This window comes from Rhinolophus sinicus, chromosome 16, assembly GCF_057876585.1.
Source record: "Rhinolophus sinicus isolate RSI-liver-muscle chromosome 16, RSI-T2T, whole genome shotgun sequence".
Lineage (NCBI taxonomy): Eukaryota > Metazoa > Chordata > Mammalia > Chiroptera > Rhinolophidae > Rhinolophus > Rhinolophus sinicus.
The window spans coordinates 35,735,300-35,754,836 of record NC_142516.1 but is presented as its reverse complement, the minus strand read 5'-3'; the positions used below and the strand labels follow the sequence as shown (position 1 = coordinate 35,754,836).

At 43.0% G+C, this 19,537-nt stretch overlaps 1 protein-coding gene across 5 annotated transcripts in view; it reads left to right on the top strand.

The window, feature by feature from the left end:
* NTRK2 (neurotrophic receptor tyrosine kinase 2) overlaps positions 1-19,537 on the top strand; it is a 319,031-nt gene that overhangs the window by 242,114 nt on the left and 57,380 nt on the right. For all 5 annotated transcript variants that reach the window (XM_019750104.3, XM_019750100.3, XM_074330613.2 and 2 more), the window contains 2 exons: positions 10,885-11,057; positions 15,577-15,811. In XM_019750104.3, coding sequence (XP_019605663.2) covers positions 10,885-11,057; positions 15,577-15,811 — 408 coding nt within the window. The remainder of the gene's footprint in view (positions 1-10,884; positions 11,058-15,576; positions 15,812-19,537) is intronic.

The window sequence follows — 19,537 nt, the reverse complement described above, 5'->3', positions numbered from 1 at the left end:
AAAGTGAGTGAGAGGTGCTGCACAGGAAGACTTGGCAAGACAAGAAACGGTGAAATCTGCGTTCAGCAGGTGCTTTCTTTGACTATAATTTAGGATTTTTGCTTTTCATGTTTCTGAATATCTGTCAACGGGAAATAATTATGATTTCCTTCACCAAGGGTTTTGGAAAAGTTGACTGAGAAGCCTCTGGCACGTTATCATGAGGTGGCCACAAAGTAACGTCCAACACATTCTCGCCATTCCCACGTCTGGAGGGCCCTTGCCCAGCCCCTGTTCCACACAGTTCCCACCAATCCGTCCACTCTCCGTTGTTCTGGTTGCTCCTCTTTGGGGAGAGCTCCCCTTGCTGGCTCCCTGATCTGGGTCAGACCTCCCTATTATATGCTATTAAGGCATCTATACTTATCCTTTATAGCGTTTGTCACAGTTGTAATTATATATGTAGTCATGGGCTTATTTAATCAATGGCATCAATGGCTGTCTCTTCCATTAAAGTGGCATGTTCTTGAGGGTGGGAACCATGGCTTTCAGCATATTGCATAACATGCAGTAAATGCGTGTTAAAGGAATAAAGGGATGGATGGATGGACAGATGGACGGACTATACAAATAATAGCCTTTTGAAAAAGTAAAGAGTTGGCGGTTGGCACTTCTAGGTAAGGAAATGATCTGATGAACTATTGATAGTCGTAGAATTTTATAGCTGAGAGGAACTGTAAAGATATATAGAGAGAGGATAATGTAATCTAATGAGGAATCATTTTAAAAGTCATCAAATCACTGCACACATGCATAGAGCTATTATTGTTATTCTTTAGCTTAACTCTAATGTTTTGCTAATGAAGAAACAGAAATCCAGAAAAGATAAATGACCCATCAAAAGTCACACAGCTGAACAAGGTCACTCAAGGTGAGACCTCGGACTACAAAGTCAGTCATCCTTAGCAGTCCATGGCCTACTCTGCACTGCATTTTTATTTATTGAATTTTACACATGAATTTTAAACCAAATTGAAGAAAACAACACAATGCCACTTATCAAGGAATACAAAGGAGTGTGTGAGTTGTGCTCATTTGTATGTAAGGATGATAGAGACTTTCATGTTTTCCCAGATAGAAATGTAATTCAAGGAATAGGTGGAAACAAGGAAAACTAGATTCTGGAGTGAGCACTTTGGCCTCAGGGAAATATAAGCAAAACATCATAATCAGCTTTGATAAGAAGAACAGCATAAGGCTCCTTGGAAACCCAACTCAAACTGGTTTAAACAGAATTTATTTTCTCAAGCTACTGGAATACCTTGCTACTGATGTCCTGGCTTCCAGCACTGCTAGATCAAGGGAATTATCTATCTATCTATCTATCTATCTATCTATCTATCTGTCTGTCTGTCTGTCTGTCTGTCTGTCTGTCTATCTATCTATCTATCTATCTATCTATCTATCTATCTATCTATCTATCTATCTTTCTATCTGTCTATCTATCATCTATCTATCTATCATCTATCTATCTATCTATCTATCTATCTATCTATCTATCTATCTATCATCTATCTATCTAATCTCTCTCGACTCTGCTTTCCCTATATATTGAGACTGCATTCTCAGGCAGGCACTCCCCATATTGTGGTAAAGACGTGCCAGCAATGGCTCTGGACTTAGATCCTGCCATCCTAACAACCCAAAAGAGAGCTTCTCCTTCCCAACAATTATGCAAAAGTTCAAGGGGCGACTCCTATTGGCTTGCCTTGAGTTGTGTCGCCAGGCCTTCTGGGCAAGGAAATAGAATATTCTGATTATCCAGGCCTGGGGCACATGCATATCCCTGGAAGTGGAAGATAGGGGCAGCTTTACCCGACACACATTGACTGAATGTCCGGGGAAGCATTGGTTCCCTGAAAGGATATTAGAGATGCTATACCTAAAAGAAGGAGGAAAGAGATCTGACAGGAAACACTGAAAGATGAGCAACTGAAATAGGAACTGCAGGACAGCTAGGCCTCACTGTTACTGGAACAGTTGGGATTCAAAAGCTCACTCAGGGTCTGAGGTAGCCCTTATGACTGTCCCTTCTATATCCTCTCTGCTGGACACATCAGGGATTGTCCTCTAGGCTTCCTTGCTAATGTAGTGCAGCTATCTCTTGCATCTGCTGCTCCCTAACATGTGACTGCTGCTTTCATGCCAACCACACTCACATGGTCTCTATTCAGATTCCACAAGAAGGAGAGCTCTATGAGTCCAGTTATTCCAATCCGTCTTCATGCCAGGCCACCTACCTGTGGTCCAACCATCCCAGGTGTTCACATGACACATGAAGCCACCTATGGGAAAGAAGCAACTAGAGCCAGTTGTTTCAGAATACACGTAAGGACAGAATAAGGACTTGAAAAGGAAAGCTCGTTCTTTCCAATTCTGGAACAGTGATACAACTCATAGATGGGAAAGTACATCCAGCATCCGTCCATTCAAGTACACTACTCAGAGAAGTGTATTTCTAAGACAGATGGCTGTTGTCTTTCTTTCTTTCTTTCTTTCTTTCTTTCTTTCTTTCTTTCTTTCTTTCTTTCTTTCTTTCTTTCTTTCTTTCTTTTTTATGACAGTCATATCAGGACTCACATCTTGATTAATGTGAAATCTCTCTCCCATTCCTCCCTCTTCCTGTGCTTCCTCCCCATTTCTCCATTTATATTGGCATGTGAATTCCTTGTTCCCACAAAATGGAAATGGATAATAACAAGATTAGTGTATTTAAGAGAACATTTATCAGTGTAGCACTAAAAAAAATTGTTTGTATACCTTAACAGGATATAATGTTGCAGAAAGTACTATCAAGTCCATCTTTATAAGTCTCTAGTAAAAGAGACTGTGGAACTTTTAATAGTGGCCTGTTAAAAAGCTTAATTACCTTTATGGTCCAGACATTGCTTAATTGATTTCTATTGTTCTTTAGTGTAAGTGCATGCCTCCCTGGTGTGTGTGTGTGTGTGTGTGTGTGTGTGTGTGTGTGTACACGTGTGCAACTTACATGCGCTGTAGGACGGAGAGCAACATTTCCTTCTAAGAATCCCTCCTGCCTGTACAATGTCCCTTTCCCAGTAATTTCAACTTTTAACCTTTGATGGGAGATCTGTTTTTTGTCTTGTCAATTTGTCTTGTCAACCCTCTTTGCTGGCTTATCTCCAATTTATCCCCATCTTTTCATAAATACTATAACCAAAGCAGTGCATTTCACTCTGATGACGAATCATCTGGTACCAAACATAGCTGGAGGATTAATTTCACATCTCTGTATCTTTGGAACGTATGCACTGCGGTAGTTGTGCTGTTTTTAATTGACTTTAACATGATAGCCCAACTTGCAGTCGAGTCACGGTCTACCATGATCCACCAACTCCTGTGTAACTGGTGAAGTTGTCTCTGATAATTGTACGCTGGCGTATTTAAAGCCTGTCATTATATTGCAGTTTTCCACATTGGAGGCCAACTTCTGATTCATTCTCTTGAGTCAATATTTCTCTGATATTTCTCTATGAATTAGTTTCCTATCTTCCGAAGGTGTAGCATTTCTAATATGCAACTTGATGTAATATGCACGCATAAACCATCAATTGTATGCTCCAAATTATTGCAAATATTTTAAAGTATGTGAATTAGAACTGAGCCTCATGTTTCCCATTGGCTGCTGGACTTGTTAGATTCTGAACCATTAGAGTCAGCCCGGCTGTGAAAAATAAAGATAGCAGCAATCAACACCCTGGCTATGAATCTTGTATTTTAGGCTGTCACTTGGTACATAATTAAAGTCCTTGCAAAGGCCAGTTACATATGATTGACTTGATATACACAACGTGCTGGTGTCTAGTACATAGTGCACACTATCTGAGTGTTTTCATTATTATTTTCATACAATCATTTAATTTGTTTTTACATTTGTAAAAATGTGGGGGAGCCACTTATTGCATTCCCCTTAGTTTCTAAGATTTTATTTTTATCAAGCTCTGCCTAGTTCTGCATTTATTAAAATATACTACTCCAAAGTTCATTTTTGTAAGAAGTTGACAGATGCTTCCTCTACCTTTCTTTAGAGGAGACCCAGTAAGTTAGAAGAATCATGCAGCATTGTGACTATGGCTTACTCTAAATACTTGGCTTATCACTGCCTGTAAGAACCTTATAAGCAGGGTGTCTGCCTTAATTCTATGTCAGCTTAGCATTGTTTTCCAACATTTCCAAAAAAGCAGGTTGACCCATTGATAGCCTATATTAATAGCCTCTTTTATAGAACCATGCTGTCCAACAGAAGTATGATATGAGCCACAAATGGAAGCTACTTTTATATTTTAATGTTTAAAAATTAAAATTTCTCAGTATGCGCAATAAAAAAGTAAAAAAATAAATAAAACTAATTTTATTAATATATTGTATTTAACTCAACACATCAAAAATATTATTTCAACATATTATTAATATAAACATATTAATGAGCTATTTTATCGATACCAAGTTTTCAAAGTCTGGTGTGTGTTTTACACTCACAGCACATCTAATTTCAAATGGTCCCTGGCCACATGTGGCTGTGCAGGTCTAGAAGATATCAAAACAATAAAGAATCTCTAGTAGCAACAGATCATGACCCGAAGATTCTGACCCAGAAGAACTTAGGCGTGCTGAGAAACATTTTCATACATCTTGGTTGCCTCATATGGGAGTTTGCTCATTGCTATTTATGTTTTAAGCATGGTGGTGGACATTGGGCATAATGCGATCTTCCGATAATAATCTCTTCTTTATTTAAGTCTTTCACCTTAACTCTGTTCCTATGAGCTCTAAAAGGTATAAGTGAAGGATAAAAGATCAGTATAAAAAAAGGACGCCATCTCTGTTTTACCTTGTGTCTCCTAAACCACCCATATTTTGAAATGCATTATCGTTTATCATGTCCTACAACATCTAATCACACAATGATTTCAAATGAGCTCTCTTGCCTCTCTTACTAGCTTCATGTTAGCTTTAATATGTTGCTAGAGCATTTCAGATGAATGTTAATTTTCCTTCCTTCTGTTTTGCCTTCAGTCATTTCTCAGTTCTGTACTCAAGTTTATTTCATACTACTTCATTCTTCCAACTCTGAATCGATGTGTGCTCCAGGCAGTAACTCACTGTGGTTCTGGGTGAGACCTCTCCCTTGAGAACGACTTCAGAAAGTATGGCAGCTTTACTGTGTCAGGAAATTTATCAGGAATAAGAAAAAAATGAAGTTACAAAGCAGACACTAGGAGTAAGAAAGTGGCAATGCTCAATGCTGGGGCAAACATGCCTGTCAAAATGAAACGTAAGTGGAGGGAATTATCAGAGAGGGAGGCTGCCACCTCATGTCCATTGCCAAGGGACTCCAGGAAACAGCCAAGCCTCCCTTAATTGAGTAAAATGACAATCAGCCCTGATACTAAAACAGAGTTTATTTTTATAAATAGGGTTGATAGCAGGATTTTTCCAGCTCCTGATTGCTGTCTGGCTATGGTTCCAACCTTAGAAAAATTCCAGCCTTAGATTGCCAAATTCAGAAGATGATTTTGCCCAACTTGTTACCGCCATATTTTCTGAACCTTTTAAAATAGAATTGAATCATAATTTAGAAAAAGAATCCAACGTGCAAAAATGGATGGGCACATCGGATGAGGCCAAGTTTGTGAGATACGTTTGTCCCATGAATAGCGAAATCTCTCTTAAATCCAAAAATGGTACTGAAGCACAGCTTTTGACATTGAAAAAAGGATGGTGTCTCTTCCCATAGTGTTTTGCTTTCGGGAAATGGAAATACTTGATGCATGTGAACTCTGTCATTTTGGTGCCCCCCCCAAAGCAAACATTGTCTTCTCTCCTACTTTACTCCTCTAGCACACTGCCTGACATAGTCTCCCTCTCTCTCTTTCTCCACACACACACACACACACACACACACACACACACACACACACACACAATCTTGAATCAACTCTACCTTGCTGAAACTTGAGAAGAAAGATTACATGCAGAATTAGTTCATGCCTTGTGATAATGACCTTAATGGGTCTGTCACCTTCTCTAACTCACTGATAAAGACAGACCAAAGCCTTACAAATAAGCTATCTCAGCAGCTTCTGGATCTTGTGAAAAACATTGCAGCGTTCAAGAGCTTTCAGGAGAGAAACAGTGGCAGCCTCAGAAGCACTGCTACTCTCATGCCTTGGGCCCGTCCGGTGCCTTATCTATGCTCATTTTGTCCTTCCTGGGTCCTTGTCTGAGCAAACTAGATGCAGTCCTGGTTGTGGTTTCAAATTCAAATCACCCAAATATTACTTTCTACAGGGACCCTGGAAGGCATCCCAACTGACATTGTCTCACCCAATCCCCTCAGTGCCTCTGTGAAGTAGAGGATATTATTACCATCATTTTCCAGAGGAGAAAACCAGAGTCCACAGAGGTCCAGAGCAGAGCCGGGATTTGAACTAGATCTTCTGATTTTAAACTAGAACTCCTTTGATTTGAGCACCACCATTGTGAATATCTGCCCTTTGACTGGAAGAACACAAACATTGGGGCCTGCTCTACAGGAGGGGGTGCTTTGGGAAGGGCCTCCCTCAACCTTGCATTGTCCTACCTGCTTTCTTTTCCTGGTCCTTCCTTCATTTCTGTTTCTTACTTGGGCCTATGTTCTTTCCAGATGAACAGTCCCTTTTCATTCCTTTCCTCTTTTATCTCTAGTTGGCACAGACCTCATGGGTCAGGGGTTCTTTTAGTTGCTCAACCCTGGATTAGGCAGCAGCAATAAACAGGTGAACACAACACACTTTTGCTGTCAAAGGAAGTGGTGGAGACAGACACATACTCAAGTCTATGGTGTAAGTCCAAGTGTGAGAAATGCCTGGATGTGTGTGTTTTTCTCTGTGGGCCCAGGGGAAGGACCCAGAGGATGACAATGTTCATCTCCTCCATGCCTGTCTCCTTGCCTCATCTGCCACTTTTCTGCATAGAAGTTCAGCAAAACAAAACAGTGAATAGATAAAAAGCAAACAAAAAACAACAACAACAACAACGAAAAACAGCTAAAAGCACGTCCATGGGTAAAACCAACCTAAACAAGTCATCAGGGTAAGCATTTCACTCCCCCTCCCTGTACAACAGGGAGGAAAGGAGTTTAGTTTGGATGGATACAAACCCAGTTTCTGGAGCTTTGAGGGAGCAGAGCCCCAGACACCAGGTTTTTGGCCACTGTTCATTTTGTTATTAAGTGAAAAAATGTATGGTTTCCATGGAAACGAATCTATCAAAGTTTTATGGCCTGTCTGAATACTTGCTGACCCTAATATACTTGATTCCTTCCTTCCTTCCTTCCTTCCTTCCTTCCTTCCTTCCTTCCTTCCTTCTTCCTTCCTTCCTTCCTTCCTTCCTTTCTTTTCAGAAAAGTAGACCATTTTATTGTTGTTATAAACCAATAACACATTGATTTCAAATATTTACCCCAAATTCCTTCCCAATGAGTGTATGGTCTTTGTGTCTTTTTAAAATTATTGTTATTAGTTTCAGGTGTACAAAACAACATAGTGATTAGACATTTACACCCCTCACAAAGTGATGACCCCAACAAGTCTACTACCCCTCTGACACTGTACACAGCTATTACAATACCATTGACTATATTCACAATGATGTACTTTACATCCTGTGATTATATATATATATATATATATATATATATATATATATATATATATATATTTAATTATAGTTGACATTCAATATTATTTTATATTAGTTTCAGTGCTTAGGCATTTATATAATCTATGAAGTGATCCCCGGATTAGTCTAGTACCTATCTGACACCCTACTTTTCAAAGTAGAACTGGTGATGCTTTTTAAGGGACACTTCTCCAAAAACCACATGCTAAAGTGGGAATGGGGACCCCACTACCAGATTCTTTTTTTTCAAATAGTATCTCCTGAATTTGGCAGAAGAATTAGCTGCCTCTGGCCTAATGAAAACTACACCTACAATTTGTCTCCTTGGATCAGGTCACCATTGGGGAGAAAGCTTCAAATCCTAGCAAAGGCAGTTTGTGAAAATGCTAGATTGTGCAGATCATAGCAGAAAAGACTATGATCTTGCAGCTGCCTTTGTCATCTTAATGTTTCTCATGGCTGATGAGAGGCAGGCCCTGCCTGTTCCCTGGTGTCCCCCTGTGTGGAGAGCAGCCCCAGCCACAGTACGTTGCATTTGCAAACTCATCCTGTGCTGTACTCGATGACAAACCAGCTGGCCCCACTTTGGAAAAGTGGGACTTGCTCTCCCACCTGCTGGGAAAGCTACAGCAGACAGTCCTCAGCTGCCAGGTTTCTGTGGGGGCTCAGCAAATCCTCTCATGGTCAGATGCCTTCCTGGGGTGGCCCCCATCTGATGACTGATTGATAAGGGGTTATAAAGGCTCAACCCTATTATCCCAACTCAGGACAACTCTGAAGGGTCATCCTGTAAAGCTAGATGAAGTTCTGTTGAGACTGCATCACAGCTCAGCTTCCTCCTGTGCACAGTCCCTCCCACAGGTGTTTATACCAAGAGCATGCCCTAGTAAATGTCTTGTCTACTCTCCATCTCATAATTTGCTCTCCAGGAACCTAACCTATGGCACATCCCAAGGTCTATAAATTGTCCAGGTCAGGATTATCCCCCCAGGGAGAGAGGGTTGAGGCAGCAGGCTATAAAATAACCACCGAAGATCCGGCAAAGTTCTTTGACACAGGACATAGTCTCTAGTCTTGCATTCTATCCACATCTGGTGGATCGCCATGCTTCATTCTGTTCCAGTTTAAGTGAATATGAGTGTTCACATTTGCCATCTAACTTTAATAATGACTGATTGCAGTCTTCCTGGAGAAGGGATTCACATACTCACGCCACCTCTACTAGGAGGAGTTCTCTGGGCTTCCTTCCTCCTTGTCCCTCAATTGAAGCAATCACTCTCTTTCTGAACTCCTCTTTTGCTCTTGGTATTTGCTTCTCATGTCCTTTATTAGTCATTCCCACAAACCTGTGCTGAATACTTGCCATGTGCTGGCACTATGCCCAGTGCTGGCAATGCAGAGATAGAAGGCACGGTCAAGTAGCTCACCATCGATACCAGAGATAAGCAAGTAAATACACAATTAAAACGTACTGTGGCTGGCAATAGGATAGAAGTTAAGTATGAGATGTGCCTAAGGAGGTTGTGCAACTTAGCCTGGGGGCAGAGGGGATGTGACAGCAATGAGGGGGTGAGAGAACACTTCTCCGAAAGGTGACATCTGAGCCTAGTCTTGGAAGATTGCTAGGTGTTAACCAGGCATATTGTTTCCTATGGCTGCTGTAACAAATCACTACAAACTTAGTGGCTTAAAACATCACAAATTATTTCTCTCACAGTTCTGGTGGCCAGACTTCCAAAACCAGGTTTACTAAGCTAAAGTCAAGATATCAGCAGGGCTGACTCTTGTGGACATTGTAGGGTAGAACCCGCTTCCTGTCTTCTCTAGCTTTTAGAGGCCGTCCACATCCTTGGCTCATGGCACCTTCTTCCATCTTCAAAGTCAGCATCATAGCACCTTCTCTCCTCTCTGACCTCTGCTGCTATCCTGACATCTTCTCTGTCTTGATGCTCCTGCCCCTGTCTTATAAGGACCCTTTGCGGGTGACAGTGAACTCACTCTGATAATCCAGGATCTCCTCACACCAATATCCTTTACTGAATCAAAGCCATGTAAGGTACAATTGTCATGTGTCCCAGAGATTAGGACCTGGACATCTTTCGGGGACATTATTCACCTGCCAACACCATGCCTGAGTCAGCATTCCAGGTAGAGGACTGAACATGTGCAGGGCTGGGAGGTGTGGCCCAGTGTCATCTGAGCAGCTGCAGATAGTTTGTAAAGTGACAGCATAAGTATCAAGAGAAGCATATCAGGAGGTCACACTGGACAGAGATGCAGGGGAGATGGTTCATTAAGGACATTGTGTTTTAAGCTTGAATTACAGTTAATTATACATGGGACTTATCTCCCGTTTGCCCATAAGCACCTGAGGCCAGGATTTGGGTCGGTGTCTTCTTGATGCCATCACAGGTCTGGCTCAGTGACTGGCTCAGGACAGGAGCTCAGCACATGTGCGTGGCATCAACAGATGCCAGCTTTGCCTTGCCTACTATGGCACCGTGATTACAGAGTGGTCGGGGCTCAGAAGTCAAGGTACCAGAGCCCAGCTGGCATGATCTTGGGCACCCTCATCTTGGCAGCGTGAATGGCCTGCTGGCAGGGACATTTTCTGAGACAGCAGCGTGTGGGGGAACCAGGTGGAAAAGGCTTTCTAGAGGGTCACATGATAAAACCAGCAAAATCATCATTGTCAAAGCTGAAAGATGGGTACATGAGAGCTTTTTATGCTCTGCTCTCTATTGAATACTTCCGTAATATTAAGTTTTAAAAAGGTTATATGAGTAGAGGTGAGGTTCACGTTGCACCCTCAGGCACCAAAATTGGAAAGACGTCCCTGGTACTAGTGGGGCCCAGGCCAGGCTTCAAAGGGATGAAGGTTCTATGATGCTCGTGTCTATAACTTAACATCTGGGCACGTGCTTCATAAACTGTAAAGCTCTGCATACCCACCAGGGACTTTTCCTCAGTTATTCATACAAACACTATTTCCTCAGGAATTAGGCCGTTTTCCCATCTTTCCTGTAATAAATGAGATGAGTTTCCTTCCTATCTAGGGACCTCCGGACCCACTGAATTAATTCCTTCTCAACACAACCTTCTCTTTGACGTCCTCCATTTACGATGTGTTGGTTTTCTCTCCTCTCTGCCCCTGGTCCCCAGACACTGAAGGACGCTAGTGACAACGCACGCAAGGACTTTCACCGCGAGGCCGAGCTGCTGACCAACCTCCAGCATGAGCACATCGTCAAGTTCTATGGCGTGTGTGTGGAGGGCGATCCCCTCATCATGGTCTTCGAGTACATGAAGCACGGGGACCTCAACAAGTTCCTCAGGTGCAGTGGCGGGGGCAGGGGCGAGGGGGGAAGTGGGCCCCAGGAGGGAGAGGCCTTCATGGTTCAGAGAACCTGCATTATTAGCTCCTCTCCAGCTCACGTCTGCCTCTGACATGCTGGTTTCTTTAACAGAGAGCTGCCCCTCAGCTTTGAAAGATTAGCAAATGTGCTGCTTGTGATTTCTTGGTAGGTGGTGTAATTTAGCAGAAACAGGAAAGATGTTAGGGGCAGGGGACCAATTTGCATCTGCCTTTACTAGCCTCAGTTTCCTTACATGTAAAAGCGGTATAATAACATCCACTAGTGTCAGGACTATTGTGATAGGAGGTAGTCAATAGATGTTGTCCCCACAACCCTTTTTCTCTGCCACATTTTCCTCTTTATTTTAGTTGAGGGATCCAAAATCCTGGGATATTACGCCTTCTGTGTCACGGCGACACCTACGCCTACACCTCTGACCTCCTCTGGTTTCTGTGGGCACTGAAGAGGGCTTTCCACAAAAATCGGCGCTAGTAGCTTCATGTAGCCACTGGAAGATTCAGAAACTGTATAGTTTAAGTAATAAGTCAATCACTGAGAGAACAGTGGAAGGAGGAGAGTGTACCGCTGTGTTTAGAAATGTCATCACGTGATTTGTGCCATCTGGATCACTTTCACCATCTCTAGCCTCATGAATACATGTGTAATTTAGTTCTCCTTCTCTGCTTTGCCTCTGATTGTGTGTGTGAGGGACTGCCAGGTGAGATTAGGAATATGGAGCCAATTTATGGTGTTCAGAGACACTCATCCTGGCAACGCACTATCTGATGTCAGCAAAATTTTTCTTGTAGGTGATACGAGAGAGAATGATGGTAGCTTTTGCATGGAGTATTGTCAGATCTAATGTGAAAGGAGGAAAAAAAGCTGAATTTGGCTGAGGTCTGGAGGCTCATAGGAGAAATATTTTTTCCTTGTTCCCATGCTCTAGGCTACTTCTCCAATTAAAAATGATGCTTTCCAAAAACCATAGCATAATAAGTCCACATGTATTCACCTGGATGAGATTAAATGCTCCTGTGAGCTCAGACTATGCACATGCATATAAGCGCACGTGTGTGTGTGTGTGTGTGTGTGTGTGTGTGTGTGTGCGCGCGCTGATTCTTTCACTTTTGGATCTGTTGACCTATCCCTAGCTCTCCTTCCTGCCTTCCAGAAGGAGCAGGCACCTGATTCTCCCTTGGCATCTTGTATGGGCCATGGAGCTATTGGAAACCTCCTCAGCTCCATTTCAGAATCTGCTGAACTCTGGGAACAAGAGGTTTTCCATGCCAAGAATCAGTTCTTAGGTGCAATACTGTGCTGTGAACTACAATGTATCTTCTCTTTCTGGAAGGGAACCCAGCCCTTAAACTGCCATGAACATATCCCCAGTGTCATTGGCATTACCCTATGATGACAGATGCCTACAGTTATCTTCCGACCCTTTTCATTCATCCAAAGGGCATATACTGAGTACCAACATGGTCAGCTTCTATGCTAGGTTGGGAAATATGGAGGAAAATACAGTTCTTGCTTTCAAGGAGATTGGAGTTTCTCCTACTACAAACTCTCCAAAATTCTCTTCCAATGAGGAGAAAACAAAGCGTTTTCAAGCAATAACAGTTAACAGTGAGATTTTCTAAGCATTTAAAATGTTATAACTTATATAAACTTCATAAACCATTATTACCATCATTCTCATGTTACAGTTGAAGAACCTGAGTCAGTGACTAGTCAGTGACAGGGCTGGGATTCCAACCCACATTCCCTGTCTGCAAAACCCCTAGTCATCACCGCTGCAATCCTTCCTCTTAAGGTGGCTGTTAGAAGAGCAGAAGGAAGTTAGTGTGCTCTGGAATTCCACAGCCAGGACAGTGTGGCTAAGTGCCGACTACAACCCACATGGAGAGAACAAGCTGAGGAAGGGTGCGCAGCCTTCCCGCTCAGAAGCCCCCTGCACCTCCCTGCCACCCACACCAGAGTGCCGATATTGCTTTCCCTTCTTCAGGCATGTTTTCTTGGAAGAGCTGAAACATGTTTTTTATTTCCTGGGAGTGAAGCAGAGGGCCGTTGTATTAACTTTATTTACACTCTTCTTAAGAACTTGTTTAGAAGACTCACCTGCCCTCTATTTACAATAGGACTTTCTGCTCAAGGAAAGCATCCAGAGGCTTCTCCCATCAGAAGGAGCCTTGTTCAAATACCCAGAAGCAAGCATGAAGAATACTAACTGGTTAAAAATGCCGGCACCTGCCCCAGCCACACATGGTAGTGTAGAGTGCAGAAGGCTGTGGAGGCTGGGGCTTTCTGGCACCCTAAGAGTGTAAGGCTGGGGTGTGCTGTTTTGCTCAGTGGGGTCCTTTGATACTCGCCTCTAAATTTTCCTTATCCCTGGAGTCTTTGCAATGGACAGATTCTTAGAGGAATCTAGATTTCTGGGGCTGAAACAAAGCTGGGGCAAATCAACAACTTATTTCCCTCTTTGAACTAAATCTATGAAGATTTATCTTGGCCTAGATTCTCTGGGTCTGACAGGATCTCTCATAGTTGATGTGCTCCCCTAGGTCCCTCTCCTGATGAGGTCACAGAAGAGCTTTGTCTCCTGTGATGAGTGAAAACATCACTTCTGCTCCCTCTTAATACTGAGAAGGGTTGGGCTTGAGTAACCTTTAGTGAGGTGGGAAGAGCCAGCCCTTTGGTATCCCTAAGAGTCCTGTCACAGGCCATTCGGAAAAAGAAAAGAAAAAGAAATGCCCAGAAGATAAGTTGTGCTGTCTTGTCTCCTCTCGATTTCTTTTTAAAAGAGAACCTTTGTCTGCGAAGCCTTTCGCTCTGGCTTTTTGATGAAAGGCCGCAAAGCACCACACAAGCATAGTTTCAATTACTCCTCACATCAGTGTGCTAAGAAAGTTGGGGTCAGTATCCCCACTTTACAGAATAAGGAAACAGGCCCAGAGAGGTTCTGGAGCTCTCCTGAGGTCACAGCTAGTATGTTAGGACAGGATTCAAATTCAGTTCTGACACCCAGAGCCTTGCCCACTGCATGGCAAGATTGCTTACTCCAGTGAGAGGTTTAGAGCTGGAGAGATCCCGAGGCTGTCCTACAGATTGCTCCTCAGTGTAACAAGAGGGGGTGGGGGTGGGGGAATTACACACTGGCAAAGTTCTCTGAGAATACAGGAACGAAAGATCAGATGACAGCATATTTTAGAAATCAAAGAAAGAGGAATCATTCTGGGCCAGAGCCATGACTGAGAAGGGTAAATGCCTTTGCTTGAGTAACTCATCAGAGGTGGGGCTGGAGGGTAAGGGGAGGGGCAGCACCAGGTCTGGATTTTTGAATTCTGGCTCTCTCATTTTCAAATAGTCATACAGTTCGGGAACTCTGCAGGTGAAAGAACCACTTTAAAATTCATTTAAAATCCTCTATGTGTGTTTCAAGTGCTTCAAACTGTCTGGAAGGAGATGTAATTGGCCGACTTGCCTTTGGAAGGGAGATGCCCTTTGACCAAGCTTTTACTTCTTGCCCTGCAGCGCCCCCTCAGGCCGCCAGGGGTAGTGGCACCAGTCTGGGCTCACCTCGCTGGGTTCCAAAGTGGGGACTGCCGCTGCCGAGGGAGGATCCTAAGACTGGGGCCCTCCCCTCTCTGAAGCACCTGTCAGTGTTATGATACCTCAATTCATCCCATAGCTGGGAAAAGGCTGGTGTGTAAGATAGAAGGCATATAAAATACCGTACTCTCACTCCCACCTCCCCACTTCCACCCCCCCAAAAGGGTAAAGAATTAAACTTGCACCAGTAAAAGAGTAAATGTGTTGTGATTCAAAAGAATTCTCCTGTGTGGTGGCCAATACATGTGTTGAGCTGGAGGTCAGGGGAAGGGGTGGGCAGAGGAGATGGTATTTTTCACTTGGAATGAATGTTCAGGCTGAGGATGCCCTGGGATTCTGCCGAATTGGGCTTGAGGGAGATCAATGTAGCTTGGAAACCATACCAGGCAGCAGAGCAGGTAGAATCAGGGACAACATAAATGCCAACTCAGGCCCTGGTGGAACACTCTGGAGAGAGCAGCCTTGGTGGGAGGTACTTGGCTGCAGCCTGTGGCTGGGGGTCCGGGTGGTGCTCTCTCTGGCGCTCAATGACCCCTTGCTCTAGGAAAGCCACACTCTCTCCCAGAATTTTGTTTTGTTTTTGTGCTTCAGCCACCTACTGCTTTTCAGGATTGGGGGCTCTGGCCAGTGCCTGACCGGAGCATACCTCTGGAGCCCCTAAAACATGAACCTGTCTATATGTTGAAGGGGGCACCATTCAGGTCCTGGGAATTCTAGACTCTGGGAATTGAGGCCTGGGTGCTTTTGAGGTACAAGCATGGATGAAGCATCTTTCCCTCCTCTTTATACTAAGTCAGGCAGTGTCTTTTAGAACCAGCAGCTGATAAAGGGGCAAAGGGCCCCCCAGGCAGAGTTCCAGCTCTGGCAACGCCTTCCGTGTCCTCCACAGGGCACATGGACCCGATGCCGGGCTGATGGCCGAAGGCAACCCACCGACGGAGCTGACGCAGTCACAGATGCTGCACATCGCCCAGCAGATCGCCGCGGGCATGGTCTACCTGGCGTCCCAGCACTTCGTGCACCGAGACCTGGCCACCCGGAACTGCCTGGTCGGCGAGAACCTCCTGGTGAAAATCGGGGACTTCGGCATGTCCCGGGACGTGTACAGCACTGACTACTACAGGGTGAGTGGCCGTGCTCACAGGGAGACCCCAGGGCCTTGTTTCCCTGGGAGACACTTGTTGTATTCATTTGCTGAGGCTGCCGTACCAAAATACCACAGACTATGTGGCTTAAACAACAGACATTTATTTTCTCCCAGTTCTGCAGGTTAGAAGTCGAAGAGCAAGGTGATGGCAGGGCTGGCTTCTTCTAAGACTCCTCTCCTTGACTTGCAGACAATGACTTATCTGTGTCCTCACATGGTTTTTCCTCTGTGGAAACACCACCCTGATGTCTCTTTGTGTGCCTAAATTTCCTCTTCTTATAAAGAGACCAGTCAGACTGGATTAGAGCCCACCCTAGTAGCCTTATTTTAACTTAATCACCTCTTTAAGGCCCCAACTCCAAATACAGTCACATTCTGAGGCACTGGGGGTTAAGGCTTCAACACATAAATTGGGGGGGAATGCAGTTCAGCCCACGACACCTGTTCTGCTCTTTCCATGGCTCTCCAGAGTGGTATGTGATGTCTCTAAGAGGAAAGTTCCTAGCCTGAGGATTTTGCCAGAGCATCCTGAGGGCTTGGGGAAATTCCTGGAGGGCATGTGTTTAAATAATTTTGAGATTTGCACTTGATCTGTGCAATTATGCCTGGAGCCTTTGTTTGAGGTTTGACTTAAGATGAAGTTGTTCACATAATTAATAGTACACTAGACCTTGGAAGTTCCCACCCAGAATCATCTTGGTTGAAAGTGGATTAGCCTGTGGCCATCTTGGTGAGATGTACGAAGTTCCCTCCTGTCTGCTCTTGAATTGTCCCACCCAGCCCACCTGGGGTTCCACCACTAGAAGCTCGAAGGGATAGATTTATAGACAATAATTCAAATCCACTGATTACCAGGAATTGGCCCCTTTGCAATGTTAGATTTGTTAAGTGAGATCTTGGGACTTGGGTATGAGAGAAAAGGGACATTTCTGGAGACCTTGAAGTCATGATATCGAAAATGAAGGTCCATGTGGTGTTCTCCTACCTCAACCCCTCAAGTTGGTTTTCTTGTTTTGCTGGACTTTCAAGGGGAGAGGAAGAAAATAGGAAGGAAGAGGAATAGTGTGCTGTATGAATATAGCCTAGGCAGATAAAACATGCAACTTAACTAACGTTCATAAAGAGGTAGGACTGGTGAAGAAAATGCCTTTCCTCACCTTTGCTCTTTCCTTTATGATTTATTTTTGAGAAGGGACCTCCTCAGTCTGTTTCCTGTTCTCCTTGTAGCCTCACTTACCTCCAATGCCTCTGTACTTTAGCTGAGCCAACTTTGCTATAATTAGTCTAAGACAATGAATTGATTGCTTTGCTATATATGCTTCTATAGATTGTTTTGTGGGGTTTCTTCTTTTGTCACCTCCATAAGCATTGTCCATATTTTGCATAACAAGGACTAGAGACCAAGCTGACAAGATTCTCTTGGGTGTATTTGTAGAAAACATGATCATAGTTTCAACTTCAGGTGTTCAAAGTGGAGCTTCAAAGCACCTGTCCTGAGTCTAGCAATGACTAGGTTGTTCTAGATAGCTAAAACATGGCAGGAGGAGGGGTTGTATATTAGCTCCCAATGGATGTGTCTGGCTTCCTTGGCAGGAGGTGGGGATGGGGGCATCTCCCTGTCTCAGAGAATAAAGAAACACTTGGTGCTTCCCTAAGGAAAAGCTTTGCTGATCTTAACAAGCATCTAAGGGAGAAACATATGACCCAAGCAACAGCTTTCTCTTCAGCAATAAGTTAATAAAGGTCTCAGAATGCCTGGCACAAAATAAGTGTGCAGTAAATGTTTTCAACCTTATAATTATCCAGTTCGATAAAGTTATGCTTCATTCCCAAAGCCAGGACTGAACTAGATGGAACCCAATGTCCTAATGTCCTTTTCTACAATCTCTAGAAAAACAATTCAGAGGGAAAAGACTGAAAAGCTCAACAATATGAAGATAAACCACCCAATTAAAAAAATAGGCAAAGGATGTAAGTAGTGCTGTCTCTAAAGAAAATATACAAATGACCAATAAGCATTTGAAATGATGCTCAACATCATTAGTCATTAGGGAAATGTAAATCAAAACCACAATGAGATACTTCTTCATACCCCCTGAGATGGCTGTCATAAAGAGACAGATAATAACAAGTATTAACAGGGATGGAGAGAAATTGGAACTCTCATAAACTGCTGGTGGGAATGTAAAATGGTGCAGCTGCTTTGGAAAATAGTTTGGCAGTTTCTCGAAATGCTCAACACAGAGTCACCATATAGAGAATTGAAATCATATGTTCACACAAAAACTTGTGTGATGAAATGGCAGCATCATTCATAATAGCAATAAAGTGGAAACAATTTAAGTGTCTATCAACTGATGAATAGATCTACAAAAAATATAGTAATTTATACAGTGGAATATTATTTGTCAATTAAAAAGAATGAGTACTGATTGATGCTACAACACATAGGAACCTTGAAAACATTATGGTAAGTGAAAGAAGCCAGGCACAAAAGATCATATATCATATGATTTCATTTATGTGAAATGTCCAGAATAGGCAAATCCACAGAGACAGTAGCTTAGTTGTTGCTAGGCGCTGGGGGCAATGGAGAATGAGGAGTAACTGCTACTACATATAGAGTTTCTTTTTGGGGGATGAAAATGTTCTAGGATTGTTTAGTGGTGATGGTTGTTTAGCATATTTGCAAATATACTAAAAACTATAGAACGTGTACTTTAAAAGGGTAAATATCAAGGTACATAAATTATATCTCAATAAAAAACCTTGAAAAGAAAAATACTAGCAAAATAGTAACCATGATTATGGACATAGAGTTAGTTGTGGTCATTTATGCATTGTAAAAACAAGGTCACTTGTCATCTACCATATTTTATCATTTGTTAAAAAAAGAAAACCCTCCACTTAGGTGACATTTTCCTGAAGTATTTCCTTCTGAATTGATTGGAGAAAATAATGATTCTGAGTTCCTTTCTTTGTTAAGTGTTCTTGGAACTACTGTAGTCATTAAGAAATGTGCTTCAGATGCCACATTTATTTATCCCCCTGCCCCACACCATGGTCACTACTCAGTTGCAGCTGCAGGGTTTGTGCGTTCACTTGGTTGTTTGTTGTTCCCACTGAAGATGAGGAAGAAGAACCACTTCCACTGGCCTCCGTTATGGGTGGGAATGGGCGGAAACAGGTAGGAAATTGGTTGAGAGATTTAAGACTTGGCAATTTGATAGTAGCCTAGGAAAACAAACAAAAAAAAATCAATGACTTTCATTTTGCCTTCTCTAAAATTTCAAAAAGATGGTCCACCTTTTGGTTCCATGATAGTATCGATCATCATAGACTTCAGTTGCAGAACATTTTTGCTTATTAAAACATCAAAAGCCTATCGGTGGAGTCCGTTCTGTGGAGTTGGTCAAAGAGAGAAGCAGAAGCTGTTGTTCTGTTTTTGCAGGTGAACTCCAGAACATTTTGCAGTGACTATTTCCGAGAATATTCTCACTTTCACATGAGTTATCCACCTGCTGGATCATTCATAAATTTGGCATTAAATCCCTCCCCATCATGGTGTCTCTTCATCTTCTCTGTCACAGCAGTTGGGAAATGTGTTCTTACAGTTCAGATTTCTTGTTTGCAGGCACCTTTTCTTCCTTATTCTCTTCCTATCCTCTCCAAAAGCCTGCACACTCCAAAGTGATGAGGTGCT